Genomic DNA, 19,398 nt, shown 5'->3' on the forward strand with positions numbered 1-19,398 from the left:
AGGCGTAGAAATCCTTAAATAGACACACACAGAGGAGTTGAATTAATGGAGGGTGTTAATATTGCATCGGGGGAGAAAAAAAGTGAAAAATATCTGAATTGCTTTTAAAAAGCCAGAAGTAGGCAGAGGGAGCCATCCCTTACTCCTTGTATCTGAAGCGGTGAGGGTCAGAGGGCGAATTTGCTGCTCATATGCAGCAGGCCGAGTATTCAGGATTTTATTTTTTTAAATCTGTTGGGGCTTAGATTTTTTTTAAAAAAAGCAATGTCAGGCAGGAAAAAGAGAATAAGGAATAAATAGACTAAAACATTAGCCTCTGACACACAACACTAAACTCTTGAACACTGACTTTATCAAAAAGATTTCTGAAAGAAAGCTCTACTGTGGCAGCAGTTAGCTGGACGTTATCAAACTTGCATGATGCTGCTATTGATGTCAGTTTGCAGTCTGATGATACTGAGGTAACTGTCTTACGAAACTAACCGAACACCTTCAGCGTTTTTACATTCTGAGCCACTGCAACCACAAACTTGAGTATGTTGTGACTTTACGTGGTAGACCAACACAAGGTAGTTCCTAATTCTGGAGTGGAGGGAAAACGATTTGTGGTTCATGAATATTTGTACAAGTGAAAGTATGAAAAGTGTGAGCGTTTGTTTGTGTTTGTCCCCCTTCTGTCCAGGTAACGCCTGGAGCCACACACTGCATCGTCGGGCAACCTGTACCCACAAGGGCCACCAAAAAAGGTCAGGCTGACGAGAAGTCATCATAGTTACAGTAATCATAAAATTGCATGCTTAAAAAAATGCGTAAAGTAAGTTTAGATATAGGCAAGGTATCAATCTGAGTATAGATAGATATTGATAAACACTTGAAGCTGGAGTGGAGGATCGCCTTCCAGTGGGACAACACTCCTAAACAGACAGCCAGAGCCACAGTGGAATGGGATAGATAAAATCACAGGGTGTTAGAATGGCCTAGTCAAAGTCAATTGAAAATCTGATCAAGCTTAAACTGTTTGGCAAAGAAAGAATTAGTGCAAACGTCGCTCTTGAGAAAGCCAAACAGTACGGTGAGGTTCGGTGTCAGCAGACAGTAGTTTAATGGGTGACTGATCTTTGCGTTGGTAAACACACGCCACATAAACCCGCCTGCTTTCTGTACTCAAAGGTTTCAGCATTTAAAGAGACAAAGAACAAGCTTCAGGTACGGCACCAGTTTCTGCACATTTGCTTATGCGTGAGCTGCAGGTCCCACACGGCCGTCTGTTTTCCATTCACTCCCTTTCTCACACTGGTGAACAATGGCGAATTGACCTGCAGTTTGTTTGGCTCTGCTGTCACCGGTGTTGGCACACAAGCTGCCTGTCATCACGCGGGACAGGGAAAAAATCCCAAGGTTTTTCTGCAGCTGTGTTTTTAGATCAGGGGTCTGCGACCTGCGGCTGCGGAGCCATAGTGGCTCTTTGGACCTTAAACAATGTCCCTTAATTTTTATATAATATAGGTATAATAAGTTATGACGGTGTATTGGGTCCATGCTAAGAACAAATAAAATTACGAGAATAAAGTCGTACGAGAAAAGTTCAAATAATATGAGAATAAAGTGTTATTTTGAGAACAAGAACAATATTATTGGAAGGAAGTTGAACAAAAATAATAAATAAAAAAATTGACTTTTACAAACTCAGAAAATTTCCATGTTTTTTCTAGAAAATTGAGAAATTTGTCTCAATATTTCAGTTTTTTTTTCTCGCAAATTTTCAACTTCTGGAGCTCAGAAACGTTCACGTTTTTTCTAGAACATTTCTAAGATTCTGACCAAAAAAATCTGAATTTCAGATTTTTTTGTCAGAAATGTACTCCTTTTTTTTTGTCTATCTACCGTGGTCCTACTACGCCGTCGCACCATAACGGCTCGCATCATTATTTTGTATCAATCTCGCTTGATGTGAAAAAAGTGTTTCCCCTGCAGCGTTGAGAAAAACACCAAATTCAATCCATCTGAAAAGCCACCTCATCCCAACACAAACACTTCTTATAAAAAAAATAAAAAAAAACGTGACTTTTTTCAAATTTGGTGTGTTTCCATAAAGCAAATTTATCCTGCGTAATTCGAATTCACTCTGGTCAGTGGAAACACAGACACTGACTGTCACCTACGGTAGTGGAGGGCTGATGATGTGGGCTTGTTTTCAACCGCAGGACCTTGGCACCTTGCAGTCACTGAGTCAACTCTGTATACCGAAGTATTCTAGAGTCAAACTCGGGACCTTCTGTCCGACAGCTCAAGTCTCAACTGGGTCATGCAACCTGATCTGAAAGCACAGCGGCACGTCTGCAACAGACTGGCGGAAAAAGAAAGGAAACTATAGTGGAGAAATGGGACTAATTTAATGGATATGCGTTTCTCTTTAGCTTATTAGCAATGCAGGGGAGGATTTTAGTTTGTTTTAAGTATCAAACATGTCTCTTTAAGTCAGATACCATTATCTATCTCAAATCTTTACATATCTATCCGTCTGTATGAAGGATATTCATGAATGTTGGGAATGAACTGTAGGTCTCTGTTGGTTCCCAGTTTCCTTGTGTGGAAAATCACAGTTTAAGACTCCCTAACACTCTCCATGCAATGACTAAAATGTACTTAAATCAAAGGTTGGATAGCTTAATAACAGTAGAGTAAAATGACAAAATGAATCTAATTGAAGGCTTTTTACTAGCTTAAAAATAGTGAGTGTCTCTCTATGGTTTTTCATGTAATTTCAGATATTATTCTGAGTAAAATATATAAATATACATATATATTTTCTTCAGGTTCTGTTTATATTTTGACAAACAGTACTGAGTTAATCCATTCTGGGTTCTCCTAAATACATTTCTGTAAACAGCCTTTATGGTATTATGTGTTTTCCAGCTCTGTAGTGCCACTTAACTGTCATCTTCATCACCTTCAGTTGTGATGAAAATGCTACGTATATAAAATATTACGTAAAAGAAATTTGTCTTTGTAATTTAAATCCTTGAAATTGGGCCTCTGTCTCTTTAAGAAGAAGATCCTGCTCTTTCTGAAACTCTGCCTTCAGGAAGTCATTACAACATGGCTCCTCTCTCAACCCTTAGCAACGTTTTTACCAGTGTGTCACAGGGAAGTAGCTCCTATAATGAGCTCAGCAGTTCCACCAGGTGGTTGCTAATTGCTGTTGGCTAGTCTGAAGGAGCTGAGTGGGGGAGATTAAAAGATTTCTCAAATATTAAGGGAACACTCTCGGTATGTTTTTGATGAGGAAATAACATTATAACATGTTATAAATTAAAAAATATATATTACATAATACTGCTCCTTTAACAAATCAATGTTGCAAAAGTATTCACACGCCCTTTCAATTTTCCTCATTTCCGTTCCAATCCGGAACAGAAATGAGGTGGTGGTGGCATCATGCTGTAAAGGTTTTCCCCCCCCGACACACTCATTTGATTTTCACACAGTTCCATGTAACACCAGCTGAATTTGTTGCGGCTGTCGCGTGACAAAATCTCACGAGACGGTTTATCTGCCGAACACAATGTGGCTCTCAGTCCCAATCCACACTTTTGTTTCTCAGAAAGACAAGTTCTAGAAAAGCCCCCTAAAGAAATGTTCTCTCTTGTTCATATTCGAGGTATTCACTCTGACAAGATTCAGCACATCGCTTCAGGAAGACGGGGTGGGAGATAATAGGAGAACGGGGAGAACGAATGGAGGAGAGGAAGGAGGAATTCCTGCATGTACGGGCTAGCAGCGCTAACAGCTTTGATGCAAAATGACACTTACTGCTACAGCATGCTTCCACTGAGGAATGTAAAATAATTATAACATCAGCACGTCTGCATTTCTGCAAGAAGATGATAATGGAACATCTACCAATCAGAAGGTTCTAGTTGATGCCTACGTTAGGGTGCAGCAGCTGGTCAACACAGTGACATGCGTGACTAACTGTGAGTAGGTTAGTATATAACTAGAAGGCCTTACTTATCCTCTGATTCTCATAGGATGTGGCAATAATCCTGGAATGGGGGAGGCGAGCCCTCAAGGAGCAACAACAGATCCTGACCCAATCATTGTTCAAAGAGAAAATAACAGAGGGTAGAAGTGATTCTCAGAACATCATTAAAAAGGTTGCTCTAAGATATGTAAAATTCTATTTTCACAGTTTACATTTTTTATCTTATTGGGCTTTTAAATGATGGACGCACGCAAAGCAGTGCATAATCGTGAAATGGAAGATCAGTGTTCCTTGGATTTCATTTTTTCACTAACTAAAATAAAAAAAATGTGTATGGTGTATTCACATTTGGCATGCTTGTCCAGCAGTGTGTCCTGTTAACACACACCATACATCTAAAATGTACATATTGAGAATGTGAATACATTTGATTTAGACAAATTAGAATATTTTAAATTATTAATGATTTAAAGCTGAGATTTAGGAATTGGCAGGTTTACTTTATAAAAATACAAACAACCTTCATTGTCCGATTGCTGTGTTTACTTTGTGTTTGACCTCTTTGTTATACATTTCAGAAAATAATAATTATCAGTGATTGTTTTTGTCTTAGCTAATAAAACTTGGATTCCATCAAATCCACATTGAAATGCTGTTAGTGGTGGTGAAGTTCTTAACTGAAAAGGGAACCCTTAGCAAAATTATGCTTAAGGTCCTAAACAACCCTTTCACGTCACAATTGTAGCAAACCCAATAAAATGCAAAAGTGTGCCGGTCTGTGGGACAAAATGTGGAAATATTCAGAGGTAAGGACTTTTACAGGTCACTGAATGAATAATTTTAAATGTTATAATTTGTAAAAAGCGTAATATCTTCTCAGAATATTTGTTGAACAGCGGCCGAACATTAGCTGTAGTATTAGCATTAGCATATTTTGCCGTGAGTTAGCGTAATAATGAATACCACCTGTTCTCGGTAAGACTGTAAAAATGTGGAATCTTTGGTCATAACACGACAAAAATACTAAATATTATAGCTTTGTGAAACATAAGCTATAATATAAAATGTCATTTTAAATCAAATATGTGATGTATAATTTTATTTTATTTTATTTTATTTTTAGCAACAAGTAAAAAAATAATGCCCTCCGGGAGAAGCGAGCATTCTCCTAGAAACCGTAATTTATTGATACCTTTGGATGTGCGGTCAGACATGTATGTGGAGGCGGGATGTGCTCGGGAGGGGAAGGGGTGGTGCGGCGAGGCTGAGGGCGGAGCGGCTCCGCTTACCGGGCGGTGTCAGTCGTGAAAAACGGGACAGAGCGGCAGAGGCAGGCCGAGAGAGGGTTCCATTCCTCTGGGTGTTTCCACCGAACTGCTCCAGCGGACTTCAGGTAAGGACGTGATGTTTCTTAAGGGCATTTGAATGTTATAGCTCACAGCTTTTGTTACTGCGCCACATCTTTTTTAAACATCATTATTGCAGCTTGAAGTTTAAAAGTATGTAACATATTTTAACAATGTCACACATGTAATTTAGAATGATAAAAAAAAGACTATTACGTGAACCTTCAGCATAAACACCCAACCAAAATGTTAATTTTATGGTTTTATGTGATATGGTAGCGTTTTTGTTTTTTCTCTCTGTAATTTTTGGTACAAGCAGCAGCCATGTCCCATAGTCAAGAAAGTCATGAGCATCGTTGCTGCTGGTGCTGCAGAGGCTGGATGGATGAATGGATGGATGACTCTTAATGTGCCAACAGCATCTAGAATGACTCGGTGTTTCCTCTAGACACGCTGCTTTTAACTGTCCTGGTGACCATGTTTGCTATTGGTGGACCAGTGTGGTCAGACTCAGTCAGATAAATGAATCTGTTGCGGTACTGTTGTCACTGATGTCAGTGAAGTGAAAGACAATATCTCCCATAAACAGTGACATCTTGTGGCAGTAAAATGCACACCTATTCTGAATGCACCCATGAAACACGTTTTCATAAACTCACTAATAAAAATTAATAAATATTAATAATATCTTGCCTGGAACGTTAGCTGGAGATAGGCACCAGCAACCCTCCCGACCCCACTAAGGGACAAGGGTGTAAAGAAAATGGATGGATGGATGGATGGAATAATAATAATAATTAATAATAATAAATGTAATACCAGAGATTAACAAATCCATCAAAGGGGGATTGGAATAAGCAGATTTTCTCGTTCAAACATATTCACATTCACAATTCAAACATCAAAATATAAATTTACATAGCTATTTGTTTGAAAAGAAGGTTGGCAGAAGTGTAAACGTATTTGTTCCTGCCACCTTTCTTTTTTATGTGTTACTTTGCAGCATTCTTTATTTAAAGATTTAATTAAACTAAGAGCTCCTCATCATTTTTTTTGTCTGTAAATGCAACAACAATACTTTGATGGTTAAATGAGAGGATCTTGTCATTTTCTCATCACTTTTTACTCTATCAAATAACATTCAATATTTATTTTTTTCTTGTCATGATTAAGAGCCAATCTCCTTTGATTGGCTGCGTTTATTCCATTTATTCCGCTGCTCATTTTGGCTTGCTAAGGCAGTAGTTTGTAGCTGCCAAGAGTAACATACCCACTGCTGTCTGTATGGTATTTGCGGTGGTAAAAATTCTCCAGTACCCATTATTCAAATAGTCTGGGAAACAGCTTAACTGTGCTACACAACCCCCAGGTTTCACAGTCCCATAGTGCATTTGTCACAGGTGGTTTGAGAAATGTTCCAATGCCTTTCACCACCTGCATGTGCGTCCATTATAATGCGCTCCTTTTTGACTATTCAACCATCGGGTTTGCATGCTTCCCCTCAAACTGAAATCTCTCGTTTGTTTGTTGGGCCGGGGTTTCATTAAAACATGCAAAGGAGGATTTTGCAGATTTAGACGTGGACAGGTTGAATGTAGTTGACATCCTTTGGACTAAAACAGCAAAGAGACGCACGCCCTTTACTCCAACAAGTCTTCTGTTGAGAGCAGCTGGTTTAGGGGGCGTGGCCATTTTAGGTGACCACACCCACATACAATGGATGTGGTCACCCATTGTAGGTGGGTGTCCTTTGAGATTGATGGTGAAGCTTTGGGTTACAAAGCTAGCACACGTTCAAAATACACTCAGTCCGACAGTTCATCGATTAACCCATTTTTATACTAATATAAAAATACTGGAGTTAAAATTTTATGTAATCATGAAAAAGTAAATACATATATACAATAAAGCCATCATTTGAGTACAGAACACCAACAAGATGAATGGCCAGGAGAAATTGGTCGTCTTTGTATCTGTTAAGCCTACACATTAGATAAAGAAATAAAACACTGTAAGTTCATCTAACTTTAATGCCAGTGGTAAAGAAAACACCTTGAGGTGAGTTTGGTTCAATATGAGGTTAAAGTTCAAGATAAAGGAGGCCAGATGGTGATGATTGGACCTCATAAATGGGACCTGCCTGCAGACATTATTGAACGGTGTTGGTCATTTTACTCCTCCTCCATGTTGACCTCTGAATGTTTTGTAGTAGAATTGTTGAGTTTTCACTTGATGTCACAAATTTGACACCACGTCAGATGTTGACATTAGCTTCTGCTTATTTTATTAGTCTTTTATTGCATGGCTAGGAATGTGCTTCTAAACAATTTTCTATTTCTAAATTTTATGGTTTTGTGTCATGTTGGCATTTGTAATGTTTTAAATGTTTTGTACAACACTTTGGTCACTTAGGTAATTTAAAGTGCTTTACGAATAAAGTTAGATTGGATTGGATAGAAAATGGTGCTGTCCCCAACAAGTGTTCCATAACAATCCATTACTGGCCGATCATGTGATTTTATGATTCGGACTAAAGAAATCTACAGTTAAGAGCTAGGGCGCACCGATTGCAGTTTTCTGGTTGGTCACTGATCTTTCAAAGGGCTTGCCTGCAGATTCCAATTTTGGCTGATACCAATTTGTTTGTCTGAAAAGTTGCAACAGTATCGCTAAGTTGGCAACAGTGGGGTGACTATTGTGGGCGAGTCTTTCAGTCAGCCATTTTCAAGCCTTTGTGGATAAGATTGGTGGGTAGGATCGGTTTCTTATTTAAACCAGTCACCAAAAATTAAGAAAATCTGGGCCAGTTTGTTGGTGTTTGCACAGTAAGAAGTCAACTGGAGTTATCTTGCTTTGATTTCATGTCTGTCAGGTTTGATAAAAGTCAACTGGTTCAAAAGATCTTGGTCAACTCACCAATTAATACTTACATATTCCTACCTTATTCCATACATAGGAAAGGAATAAACTTTGTACAAACTGAAGCATGGTTGGTAGAAAACTTTGTTTGTTAAAGGCTGATATGACTAAAGCCATCTAAACAAACATCAGAAATACAATTAACAGGCATGGAAAGTGAAACAAAGTTCATGGATAGCGTTCAATTGAACTGAAATAGATCACCCAATGGTGACCTTTTGCAGTGGTTTAAGGTCATATAAAAATGTTTGTTAATAGCTGCTGTTCAAAAGCAAAATCTTACCAAATACTTTTGGTTCAGTTTCTAGTGTAACTATCTAAGTATCCTTGACATAAGACAAAACTTGGAAGATCTAGGAGCTCATTTTAAGTCACGAATTCCTTAATATTGATGAAAAAATACTTATTCCACTGGATGATTATTTCACTCATAACTAGTAATCTTTCATCAATACTAAGGAATTATTGACTTAAAACAAGTCCCTATATCTTATTAGTATACCACTATAATAATAGTAGCATTTCTTATTTTGAACAGTGACAAACTGTGACTGTGAGATATCTTCTTTTGCTAACAGGCAGTGATTGTTATCAGGGAAATCTCAGTCCTTCTCCTCTCTGTCTCTATCACAGTCGCTGCTCTGCTCTCTGTAGCTAACAGCTCTCAAATCAAACCCCAACTAAATCAAATTCAGTGCCCTCCTGTTTCTGGAACTGGGCATCCGCAGTAATACTTTCTGAAACACTATCTAAGCTTTCATGTAATAAGATAGCTCTTAGCTCAGTAAGAGTGAATATCTTGCAGTAGAATATGCATCAAAACAACTCAGTCTACAATGATCAAATATCGATGAGATCAGATGGAGCTACCTAATAGAGGAACAATGATAGATAAACACTAACACAAGCTATAATAATCAGTTTCTGTAGCTTCCATTAGAAAGCTTCTTATAAAGGCTGCATTAAAACCGTAGAATATCAGGGAATCAGTTCTGTCCGGCTTTGTCACAGATGAATTTGCGCCGCCATGAAGTGATCCACTAACAGGAAGAGAAGTCAGAATGCGGCAGTGCGCTTCTTGAACATCTGTCTCTCCCTCAGGTCAGCATGTCTGGGAAGGTGAGCGCCGAGGAGCTGGAGGAGATCAGGGTGTGCTTCCAGAAAGTCGGTGAGTTCTCTCTCAGATCTTGCAGTATAAAGGCGTTTACCGTATTGTTTATAATTTATCATGGAAACTTTTTTCTCACGATAAGAATTTATTGTTGTCATGATATATTTGAGTTACTGGTGTTAAGTTAAAAAATTTAAACAAAACTGACAATATGCTATCTTTGTTTCTTTCTCCACTGTTTTTTCTACAGAAGTTTTAATTAATATCAGTAAATTTAAAATATCAGTAAATGTTGTTACTGTGCAGCTTCGTGATAAAAATCCCTTTTTAAAGTACGTTGCATCCTGAAGAAGCCTAGTGTAAATGGGAATAATTTTTAAGAACATTATGTATTTGTAGTGCTATGAATGCTGTGCTATGCAGTTAGTCATACAGTTACTTAAAAAAAGAGTATGAAACATTGTTTTTTCACAGAATCTTTATCATTATTACAATAGTACCACAAAATATCACAATATAATCCTCGGTTCATATCACCCTCCCCTTCATCATCATGTTACAACTGATGCAATATGTGTGGAATCGATTGCTGGTTCTACTCTGATAAAATGGGTTGGAACCCTAAAATAATTTTCCACTTACTGGGACTTTCTATCATATTTGTATTAAAAATCTCACAGTACATTTGATGATTGATAGTGATGATGCAGTGTGGTCCAGCAGGATTTCCAGAGGGAATCTGGAGGACAAAAAGGCATGAATATCTCAGTCTTTAACTAATCTGATCACAGTTCCAGTTAAAGTCTCAGTTGACTTCAGACATTTCCAGTGGAAAGAAAAACATCTTTCTTAGAGGACCGGTATGCATGTAAATACCGTGTAATGGTCGTCATAGAGACCTTGGTTTTACCATCGTCATTGTGGGTTGTAGCAAGATAAGTACAAGATAATACCAATGGATATTGGCTAAAAGAACTTATCCTTTGGGTTTGTATGAAGTTGTAATCTGCCGTTCGATGCTGACAACTTTATTCAGTTCTCAACTTTTGACAAACACAGTGACTGCCGCCATTTTATCTGGAAGGTTCCAACAGCATGTGTGAGAAATAGAGAGCACCTGCATTAAACCTCCATTTCCTCCCCCGCCCCTCACCCTGTCTAGATGTGGACCACAGCGGCTACATCTGCGCCTCAGAGCTGGGCGACCTGTTCCGGGAGGTGGGCTGTCCGTTGCCTGGATACCAGATCCGGGAGCTGCTCCAGAAACTGGACCGAGACAAAGACAGCCGCATCAACTTTGAGGAGTTCACGGCTGTAGGTAACGCTAGCTAACTAACTAACTAACCATCCATCCAACTAACCAATTAACTAACCAACTAACTAACTAACTAACTAAACTTGGTTTTTATTCACTTTAAATTTGAAAATTCACCAGTTTTTCTCTTTTGTTGCCATACGTATTAGGGTAATTTAGTACTAAATGACAGTTTATCTACACTTCTCTTTTTTCTTTCATTCATAGTCTATTTTATTACTATAAGTACCCATACTGAACTATTTATTATATGCAAAGCTACCCCAGACCATCATGCTACCACTAACAGGTTAGAGCTTTGGTATGTCCTCTTTCTGAAATGCTGGATATGTTCTAAGCTAGGTGTAACAGGAAACTAAGCATCTAAAAAGTTTCAAATTTGTCTCATCTGACCCTGAATATTGTAGTTGTGGATCATCAGGATGTTTTTATTTTTGGCAAATGTGAGACAACACTTTGTGGGTTTTTTGGTTTTGCTCCGAAATTCTCCCACAGATGTAGATTCTGCAAAAATAATAAAATGGATGACCTTCTTTCCTTTTCTGCTTCTTAAATATAACTTGGATTAAATCATCATTTTCGACGGGTTCTTACCCAGGTCTTGTTACATGCTGCTTAGTTGTTGTTTTTTTAAGAGACATATACAAATAGCCTTACCATTGCCCTCCTACATAATTCTGCTTGATTCTCATCTCTCTTCAGTGCTCTGTCTCCGATTTCTCTCATTGAACTCGATTTCTCTGGTAGAATTTCAACTGGACCCATCAGTGAGTGGAAGGAAACATGGATTATGTTATGCAACATTTTAGAGTTGTTGTATGCACATAAAGGGTTGTAGTTTTATCAATGGTAGCAGAGGAAGTGAATAAAATTGCTAACAATGTTTCCAAATATGGAGCAATTAAAGTCACAGCAAGAGAAAGATGTTGTGACTTTACTCCCTACACCTTTGGTTACAGGACATGAGATTTCTGGTAAGCTTGTGCGTTCAGACATCACGGCCAAACGTTAGTCACTGAATAAGAGCCAGTTGTCTCTTGCCTCCAGTAAGTAATCCTTTCTCAGGAGCTACAGGTCCAGAGCCTCTGGACCTGTAGCTAGCAAGCATAGAACAAAACGCTTCTTTTTTTTTCAAGCTATAAAACAACTAATCTGGGTCAAACTTTGAAGACATAAGTAGGTATTGTGAGTAGAACTGGAAAGTGCTGTGTTATACTTGGTATTTTGTCACACTTACTGATGGATAAACCATTGGTATGTTGATGTACGTTTCTGCCCTCATTCTAATTTCTTGGACCCTTCTTTCCTCTGACCTTTCAGATTTTCCAGGAGATGAAGGATGACAAAATGGCTCAGGGTTTCAGAAAGGCTCTCAGCAAGAAAGAAGGTGTCGTAGCCATCAAAGGCACCAGTGAGCTCTCCAGTGAGGGAACTACGCACTCCATCTCTGGTTAGTATGTGCTTGAAATGGTCTTAGCCTGTAGCACGTTTGGTTTTACAGCTTCAGGTGAAGTGACGTAGCATTTTACTTTCATTTCAGAGCAGGAGCGCTTCGCCTTCGCCAATTACATCAACTTATCTTTGGAGAAGGACCCGGACTGTAAGCATGTCCTGCCCATTGACGCTAACACTGGACATCTGTTTAAAGCTGTGGCAGACGGCATTGTGCTTTGGTAAACTTTATCCATCACTTCCTTTTCCCCCTTATAGAACCTTCTTTTTCATATTCTAAACCCTGGTGTCATTTCCTCTCATTTTTTGCCACAGTAAACTCATCAACCTGTCTGTTCCCGACACCATCGATGAGAGGACTATCAACAAAAAGAAACTCACAGCCTTCACCACACAGGTAAGACTCATATTGATGCGTATTCACCCAAATTTGTTTGAGTAATGCAGTAAGTTCCCTCTGACTTTGGACCAACAGGAGAACCTGAACTTGGCTCTGAACTCAGCTTCAGCCATCGGCTGCCAAGTGGTCAACATCGGCGCTCAGGACCTAAAGGAGGGCAAGCCTCACCTGGTGCTCGGCCTTCTCTGGCAGATCATTAAGATAGGACTGTTTGCCAATATGCAACTGAGTCGCAACGAAGGTGAAGTACACTCAACTGCGCCTACTCTGCTGGACTCGCTTGATACGACGTTTCATTTCCGTGTCTTGTTCCGGTCTGAACGTCTTTGCATTCACAGCCCTGGCAGCGCTGCTGCAGGATGGGGAGAGTCTGGAGGAGCTGATGAAGCTCAGTCCTGAAGAACTGCTGCTGCGGTGGGCCAATTTCCACTTAAAGAATTCAGGCATGACCATATCGAACTTTTCTGGAGACATTAAGGTGAGCAGACGTCACAGTGGGGGCTGTGGTTATTTTATGTATCGACACTCATGTTGGGTTGGTAAAGGAGTTTGTAGACGTTTTGTACCCATTTTCTACTTTCTGTGTTGGTGGTCTTAAAATAGAGTCTGTTTTAGCTGCACAGTTGGTAAGAACTATCTGTTCATTACAAATGTGTGAGGAAACTTTGTTGATATTCTGCTAATGTTAAAAAACATAAGCTTCCATCAAGCAGATTTATTTTCATAATTACAATTTGTGCCATTTTTTGGTCGCTGGAAATGCAGTTACAGTTGCCTTTTTTAATTCCTCTCCAAATTGCCCCGGGTATGAGTAGGTTATTTGTTTTGTGTTTCTCTATGTTGCCATCTGATGGACTGGTCACCTGTCCAGGGTGTGCCCCTTCTCTCACCCAATGGCTGCTGGATTCCAGTCTCCACAGGACATTCCCATATTAACAATGTGAAACTGTGTTTTCTGTGCAGGACTCAAGGGCGTATTTCCACCTGCTGCAGCAGATCGCTCCAGATGGCAGCAAAGAGGATGTTCCTCGGATTGAGATCGACATGACTGGTCTCTATGTGAGTCTGCAGCTTCAGCAACCTGCTTTCAGTTTCTTTGGGGCGTCTGCGCATTCTTCAAATGTCTTCAATTTATGAAAGAAAATAAGTTGGCCTTAAATATGTTCACATTGATCTCAAATTTTATTGTGGTTGGACTATTTAATCTTGTATATTCTGTAGTTTTTTTATTTTTTATTTGATGGAGTGTACTGTTATGTGAAAGTTTAAGTCAGACTCAGACATCTAAACTGTGGCATTCTGTGGCTGGAGGCGGTACCCAGATGCTAATACACTTGCTAGTTAGCTAGCTAGCTAATATTTCCAGCTAGCTAGCGAGGTTAAATCTAGCTGGCTTTTTTTCTACAGCCATCATGGGTAAGTGCAGATTTATCACCAGTTATCTGAACAATATTGGTTTCACCATTGGCTCACTTCTGTTGCCAACCCCTGTGATTTATTTCTAAGCATTTTTTGTACATTTCTTTTAAGTTACAGGTCTTAAATTCCATTCATAATGGTTTTAAAAGGTTTTTTAAAAGTCTTACATTTGTGTTGGTGATCTCTACAGACACCCTTTTCCTTTACTTTAGTGATATTACAACATCAATCACCCTAAACTGGTGAACACAACAGAAAATGGTGGTCATGTCACGGAGTCATTCTTGAATCTATTTGCAGTTCAGACTGAACTCAGTTTAGGATGTTTATTGACGTGGCCGTTCAGGCCGAATGGAAGCTGTTTATCTTCTTCCTGCTTCCTGTGGGTTATTTTAAGCTTGGGATATCATTCCGACTAGAGTGCATGTTATAGGCTGACTCTGTTTTTTTGAGTGGGATTTTAATATTTTCCTCACCCTCAGGTTCCCACAGGAGACCTGGGAAACAATTTGAAAAAACAAAATAAAAATGGGGGGATTTCAAACTTAATTCCATGAGGGCAAGAAAAAGTCAGACTTTTCTTCATTTCAAATCAATTGACACGTAGCAATTTGTGGACTTTATTTATTTCTTCCAATCTTTGCAGTCAGATCCAACAAAACTTAACAAAACATTACAGACATCCTTCTTAAGTTATTTGTCATACATAAAGTATAAAATACACACCCAATCATATCAGGAAAAATGTTGCTTGGCAACATGTTAGAGAGAAACATAAATACTTTTTGTAGCCATCAGCAAATTTCTGACATAATTCTTGATTCTTTTTCAACAGAAACATTAGAATTTATTTGAGCTTTTTAGCTTGCTAGCATTGACTTGACTTTTAGTTGTAATTTGCAAATTTTCACTTTGGTCGAACTTGTACAGATATAATATCACAACAGTAGCCAGGGGGGATTTTGGCCTACTTCAGCTAATAGCTAACCGCTCTATTAGCTAAATAGGACAGTTAGCTATTCAGCTAACTGCCTGCGATTAGCTAAATTCCAAAATACTTGAGTCTCTTTCGGGAAACACTTAGAAATGTGTATTTTAATAATTCCAACACCAAATATACCCTAATATGCATCAATTCGCACAATGAAAACCGTCCTATCACTACCGCAAGAGCTAACATCCACAAACTTCCTTATTTTCACTGTTAGGATACAGCCACTCAGTGCAAAGTATTGTTTTTCTTTCTTGTGTCAATCTTAATAAAATGTCATAACTGTCACAATAAACGAGCCAAAAAAATGGAAAAAAAAATGTAATCTTAAAAAGTTATTTGTCTATGTAGTGGTCATTCATTCAGAGTTATTGATGCTCTTTTGTGGTATTTGTGAAACGTTTCTTGCTCTCAAACATGACATTTCGTTTGCGTCTCCAGGAGCAAGACCTCAGAAAGAGAGCAGAGTGTCTGCTGAAGCAGGCCGACCGGCTGGGCTGCCGTCAGTTTGTGACCGCCACCGACATCGTGACAGGAAACGCCAAACTCAACCTGGCCTTCGTGGCCACGCTCTTCAACAAGCACCCGGCGCTCACCAAACCCGAAAACCAGGAGTGGAATCTTGAAAGTAAAGCACGGACACTACTTTCTTAAAACTTTAATTTCCCCCCACCTGTTTCCAGACTTGTGTGGGCTTCATTATCCTCCTTGACTTTGTTTTAGGTGAGACGAGAGAGGAGAGAACCTTCAGGAACTGGATGAACTCGCTGGGAGTCAGTCCACACGTTCACTACATCTATGGGTCAGTGGCTCTCTTTCAGAGGTGGGGACGTTCTTCTGTTCACTGGCTCATCGACGTGTTTGTGTTTGCATGCAGAGATCTGCAGGACGCCATGGTGATTTTGCAGTTGTATGAAAAGATTAAAGTGAATGTGGACTGGGACAACAGAGTCAACCTTCCTCCCTTCAAGGGACTAGGAGGAGGTCACTTAAAGAAGGTCAGTTTGGAAATACATAAAGATTTAAGACTGTTTATCGGAGTAGATCTGAATGTTTTTGCGTCTTTCTCTTATACAGATTGAAAACTGTAACTACGCTGTGGAGCTGGGGAAGAACAAAGCCGGCTTTTCCCTGGTGGGAATCGGAGGTCAGGACCTGAACGAGGGAAACGAGACTCTCACCCTGGCCTTAGTGTGGCAGCTGATGAGGAGGTGATTTGACTTTTCACTTTCTGGCTCGCAGAGTCAGCGTCTGCTGAGGACACCGGGGGTTGCTATGCAGTTCTGGAGAGGGAGAGGGTGCTGTTTGTCCAGCTTTGAGTCTGAGTACTTAGCATTTTCAGAGGCTTCCTCAACTCTGACAACATATGAACTTTATGGGAAATTTGAGATTCATTTTGAATATGTGTCATTTTTATTTTTAAAACATTGTGATATTGGTTATACTCAAGGCTAATAATAATGACTGACATGGTGCAGGTACACTTTAAACCTGCTGGAGAACCTCGGACACGGAGAAGTTGCTGGAGACAATTTGATCATCTCGTGGGTCAATAAGGCTCTGAAGGAAGCCGGCAAGAGTTCCTCCATCACAAGCTTTAAGGCAAGTGACACAAACCCATACGGTCCCTTTCCCAGTGTTTTACTGGGATTTTATGTGAGACATTAAACTTAAATAGGACATCAGTTCAAAGTGGAATCAAGAAAAAAAACACCAACCTCGGAAGACTTGTGTCATTCTTTAGAAGTTGTATAATTATTAATTATACTCAACCTGTGTCTAATTTCCTCAAAGGTTTGTTTCAGAGATCAATGGGCAGCTATAGCATGTCCCAAAAGTTTGTCAAAAGTTTTTAGAGGGATTCAACAAGTGGTGGGCACCACTAACTAAAGCGTTAGCTACGCTAACCCTGAAGCACGAGTCACAATACTAGTTCTGCTAATGCTAAAATGCTACCCCCACATAGGATTTAGTAAAAGCTAATGGTAAAGTGCTACACCAACATGCTATTTAGTTGAAGCTAATGCCAAAATCTAAAAGCTAAAAGCTAAGTGTGCTAAATACTTTCAAAGTTACCAAAATCACTAAATCGCTAAGCAAAAAATTAGCTCTGTTATTAGCGCAGTAGTAAATTAGCGGAAGTGTCAACAATAGTAAATAAGCAGCCGGATGTTCATGTATTAGGACGGCCTGAAGCTAATAGAAGTTTTGCTAATTTGCTGTGTGTGCCTGTCTGTTTAGGATAAAGCCATTAGCACCAGCCTTCCAGTGCTGGACCTGATTGATGCCATTCAGCCGAAGAGCGTGAACTTTGACCTGGTGAAAAGAAACAATCTCTCAGATGAAGATAAACTGGACAATGCCAAGTAATCACCTCTAACAAACCTGAACATGCAGTGGGGCTAAGAAGCTTTGCTTTTTTCCTTGTCGGAGATAAACAAATAGTTACTTTTACTTAGCAAGATGTTATCATAATAATCCTTTTTTTTAAACCTTTCTTGCCCCAGGTATGCCATCTCCATGGCGAGGAAGATCGGCGCTAAAGTCTACGCCTTGCCCGAGGACTTGGTAGAAGTCAAACCCAAAATGGTGATGACCATCTTTGCCTGCCTGATGGGGCGGGGCATGAAGAAGGCTTAAAGAGCACCGCGTACACATCTACACGCACACGCACGCACACACACACACACACACACACACGCACGCACGCACACACAAACACACACACACACACACACACACAAACACAGGGACTGTCTTCACCTGCTGAAACATAAAGGGAGTGAACCCGATGTAGAAGTTTGTTCTGACTTCCTGTCTTTAAACAGAAGCAGGAAGCCAAAGCTAAAATGTCAAAGATTCAAACATCGTTCTTCCTTACTTTAGCATTTAGGTTTAAAATTGATTGTTCGTTTCAGAGACCACTTGCTCACCTGTAGAGAAAAGTAGAAATAGTGTCTTTAAATTTGAAGGTTGTGACACATGGGGAACATCGGGGCGATTCTTTTCCAGTTTCTGGTTGTGTAATGGGTTTTTTACTCCTCTCTGGTCTTATCTTTATATTTTCTGTTTTTTTCCATGATCTCCTCATGTGTCCTTCTTTCTCAGTTCTGCTGTGTGCCAGCCTGTTCACAGCATAAGCATTTATCACAATTAAGCCATATTGATCTTCACAGTATGCCTTTTATTGTAAAATTTGCAGTCTGACAGAAGCCTTGTTATGTCTTAGATGGTCTGTAAGCTGAAAGTCATTTATTAGTAAACCTGATTTTATTGGGATAAGAGCAGGATGAGTAGAAACTATCCAACCAAATCCATCCAAAAGTTGTACTTTATTGTGTATTTTAAACAACAGCAAGATCACATAAAAAAATCAAGTCTGGGTATTTTCTGTTGACTTCTAAATTTAAAAAAAAGTCATGTTGATAACTGAAAAGTCTTGTACTTATAGCGAAAGATTATTTAATACTGATTGATTTCCAAGTGATACTGTTTTCATATAATATTACAACAGTACAGTTAATAAGTAAGAGCTCCAGGTCAGTCTAAGCAGAATTATTGTTAATTTTACATCTGGAAAATCTGTGTTTATATCCTCGCCCTTATTAACACACCATAAGTGTGTTAATAAGGCACTTATGGTGCCTTATTAACCATAAGGCACCATAAGTGCCTTGCACTGCCATAAGGGAAAATGATTCACAACCAAATTACGAACGAATGGGGAAACTCATCACGTTGCTATGTCTTCATACATTCCACTGCTGAGCTTTGCAAAACTCCACTAATATCCACTACAGTTTCCTGCCTTCCAATCGTTTCATTGTAATGTAAATTGCTTTCAAATACACTCTATTGAGAATGACTGTACAATCAGATCTCTTGTCTCAAATAAATACCTTTTTTTCATTTGTCTTTGCAGTCTTCTTTGCATTATTGTGCATAAATGTCCCACTAGAATATGTAAATATGTTATATGCCCATTACGTAGTAAACCTGTTATTCTTTATTTGAGAAATGACCACAATTCACTGCATCTATCAGGCTCAGGTGTCACATTTCTCATTTTCCCCCCTCTATTCACTGTACATATTTGGTCATTTTCTGTGCGTCCAGCATCAGTTTCAGACATGTTGAATTGGTTTTTGTTCAGAACATGCAGTTTTATGCCAAAATATTACCATGTTCAGCTAATCAACAGATAGCATGAAACAAACTTCCACTGCTATACTGATGATACTCTGCTGTATCAATCCATACATCTTGATGAATTCTGATGGGTTTCCTTAGTAAACTTTTTAAGCCAATTTGAATAAATTGAACTTTACTGCACTGTTTGATAACCACGATCGAGTGAAATGTATGTGTGATTGGATCGAAATAACTTTTATGATAAAGTACTTTGGGACGACGTGCTATGAATTTAATTAAATAGTCTTAGACCAGTATTAAAGGGGCAG

General features: G+C 39.1%; 1 protein-coding gene across 1 annotated transcript; it reads left to right on the forward strand.

Moving 5' to 3' along the window:
• The first annotated feature begins 5,182 nt into the window (after positions 1 to 5,182).
• On the forward strand, positions 5,183 to 18,853 carry LOC103471013 (plastin-3-like). The gene is given in 17 exon segments (XM_008419772.2): positions 5,183 to 5,238; positions 5,240 to 5,378; positions 9,352 to 9,418; positions 10,524 to 10,675; positions 11,997 to 12,126; positions 12,217 to 12,349; positions 12,444 to 12,525; positions 12,604 to 12,769; positions 12,867 to 13,006; positions 13,492 to 13,587; positions 15,380 to 15,566; positions 15,662 to 15,740; positions 15,816 to 15,936; positions 16,016 to 16,149; positions 16,417 to 16,540; positions 17,180 to 17,304; positions 17,446 to 18,853. Coding segments are annotated over 17 exon segments (2,049 nt in total). The 5' UTR covers positions 5,183 to 5,197; the 3' UTR covers positions 17,579 to 18,853.
• Positions 18,854 to 19,398: the final 545 nt, after the last annotated feature.

This window comes from Poecilia reticulata, linkage group LG10 (genome assembly GCF_000633615.1).
Source record: "Poecilia reticulata strain Guanapo linkage group LG10, Guppy_female_1.0+MT, whole genome shotgun sequence".
In the NCBI taxonomy this organism is placed as follows: domain Eukaryota; kingdom Metazoa; phylum Chordata; class Actinopteri; order Cyprinodontiformes; family Poeciliidae; genus Poecilia; species Poecilia reticulata.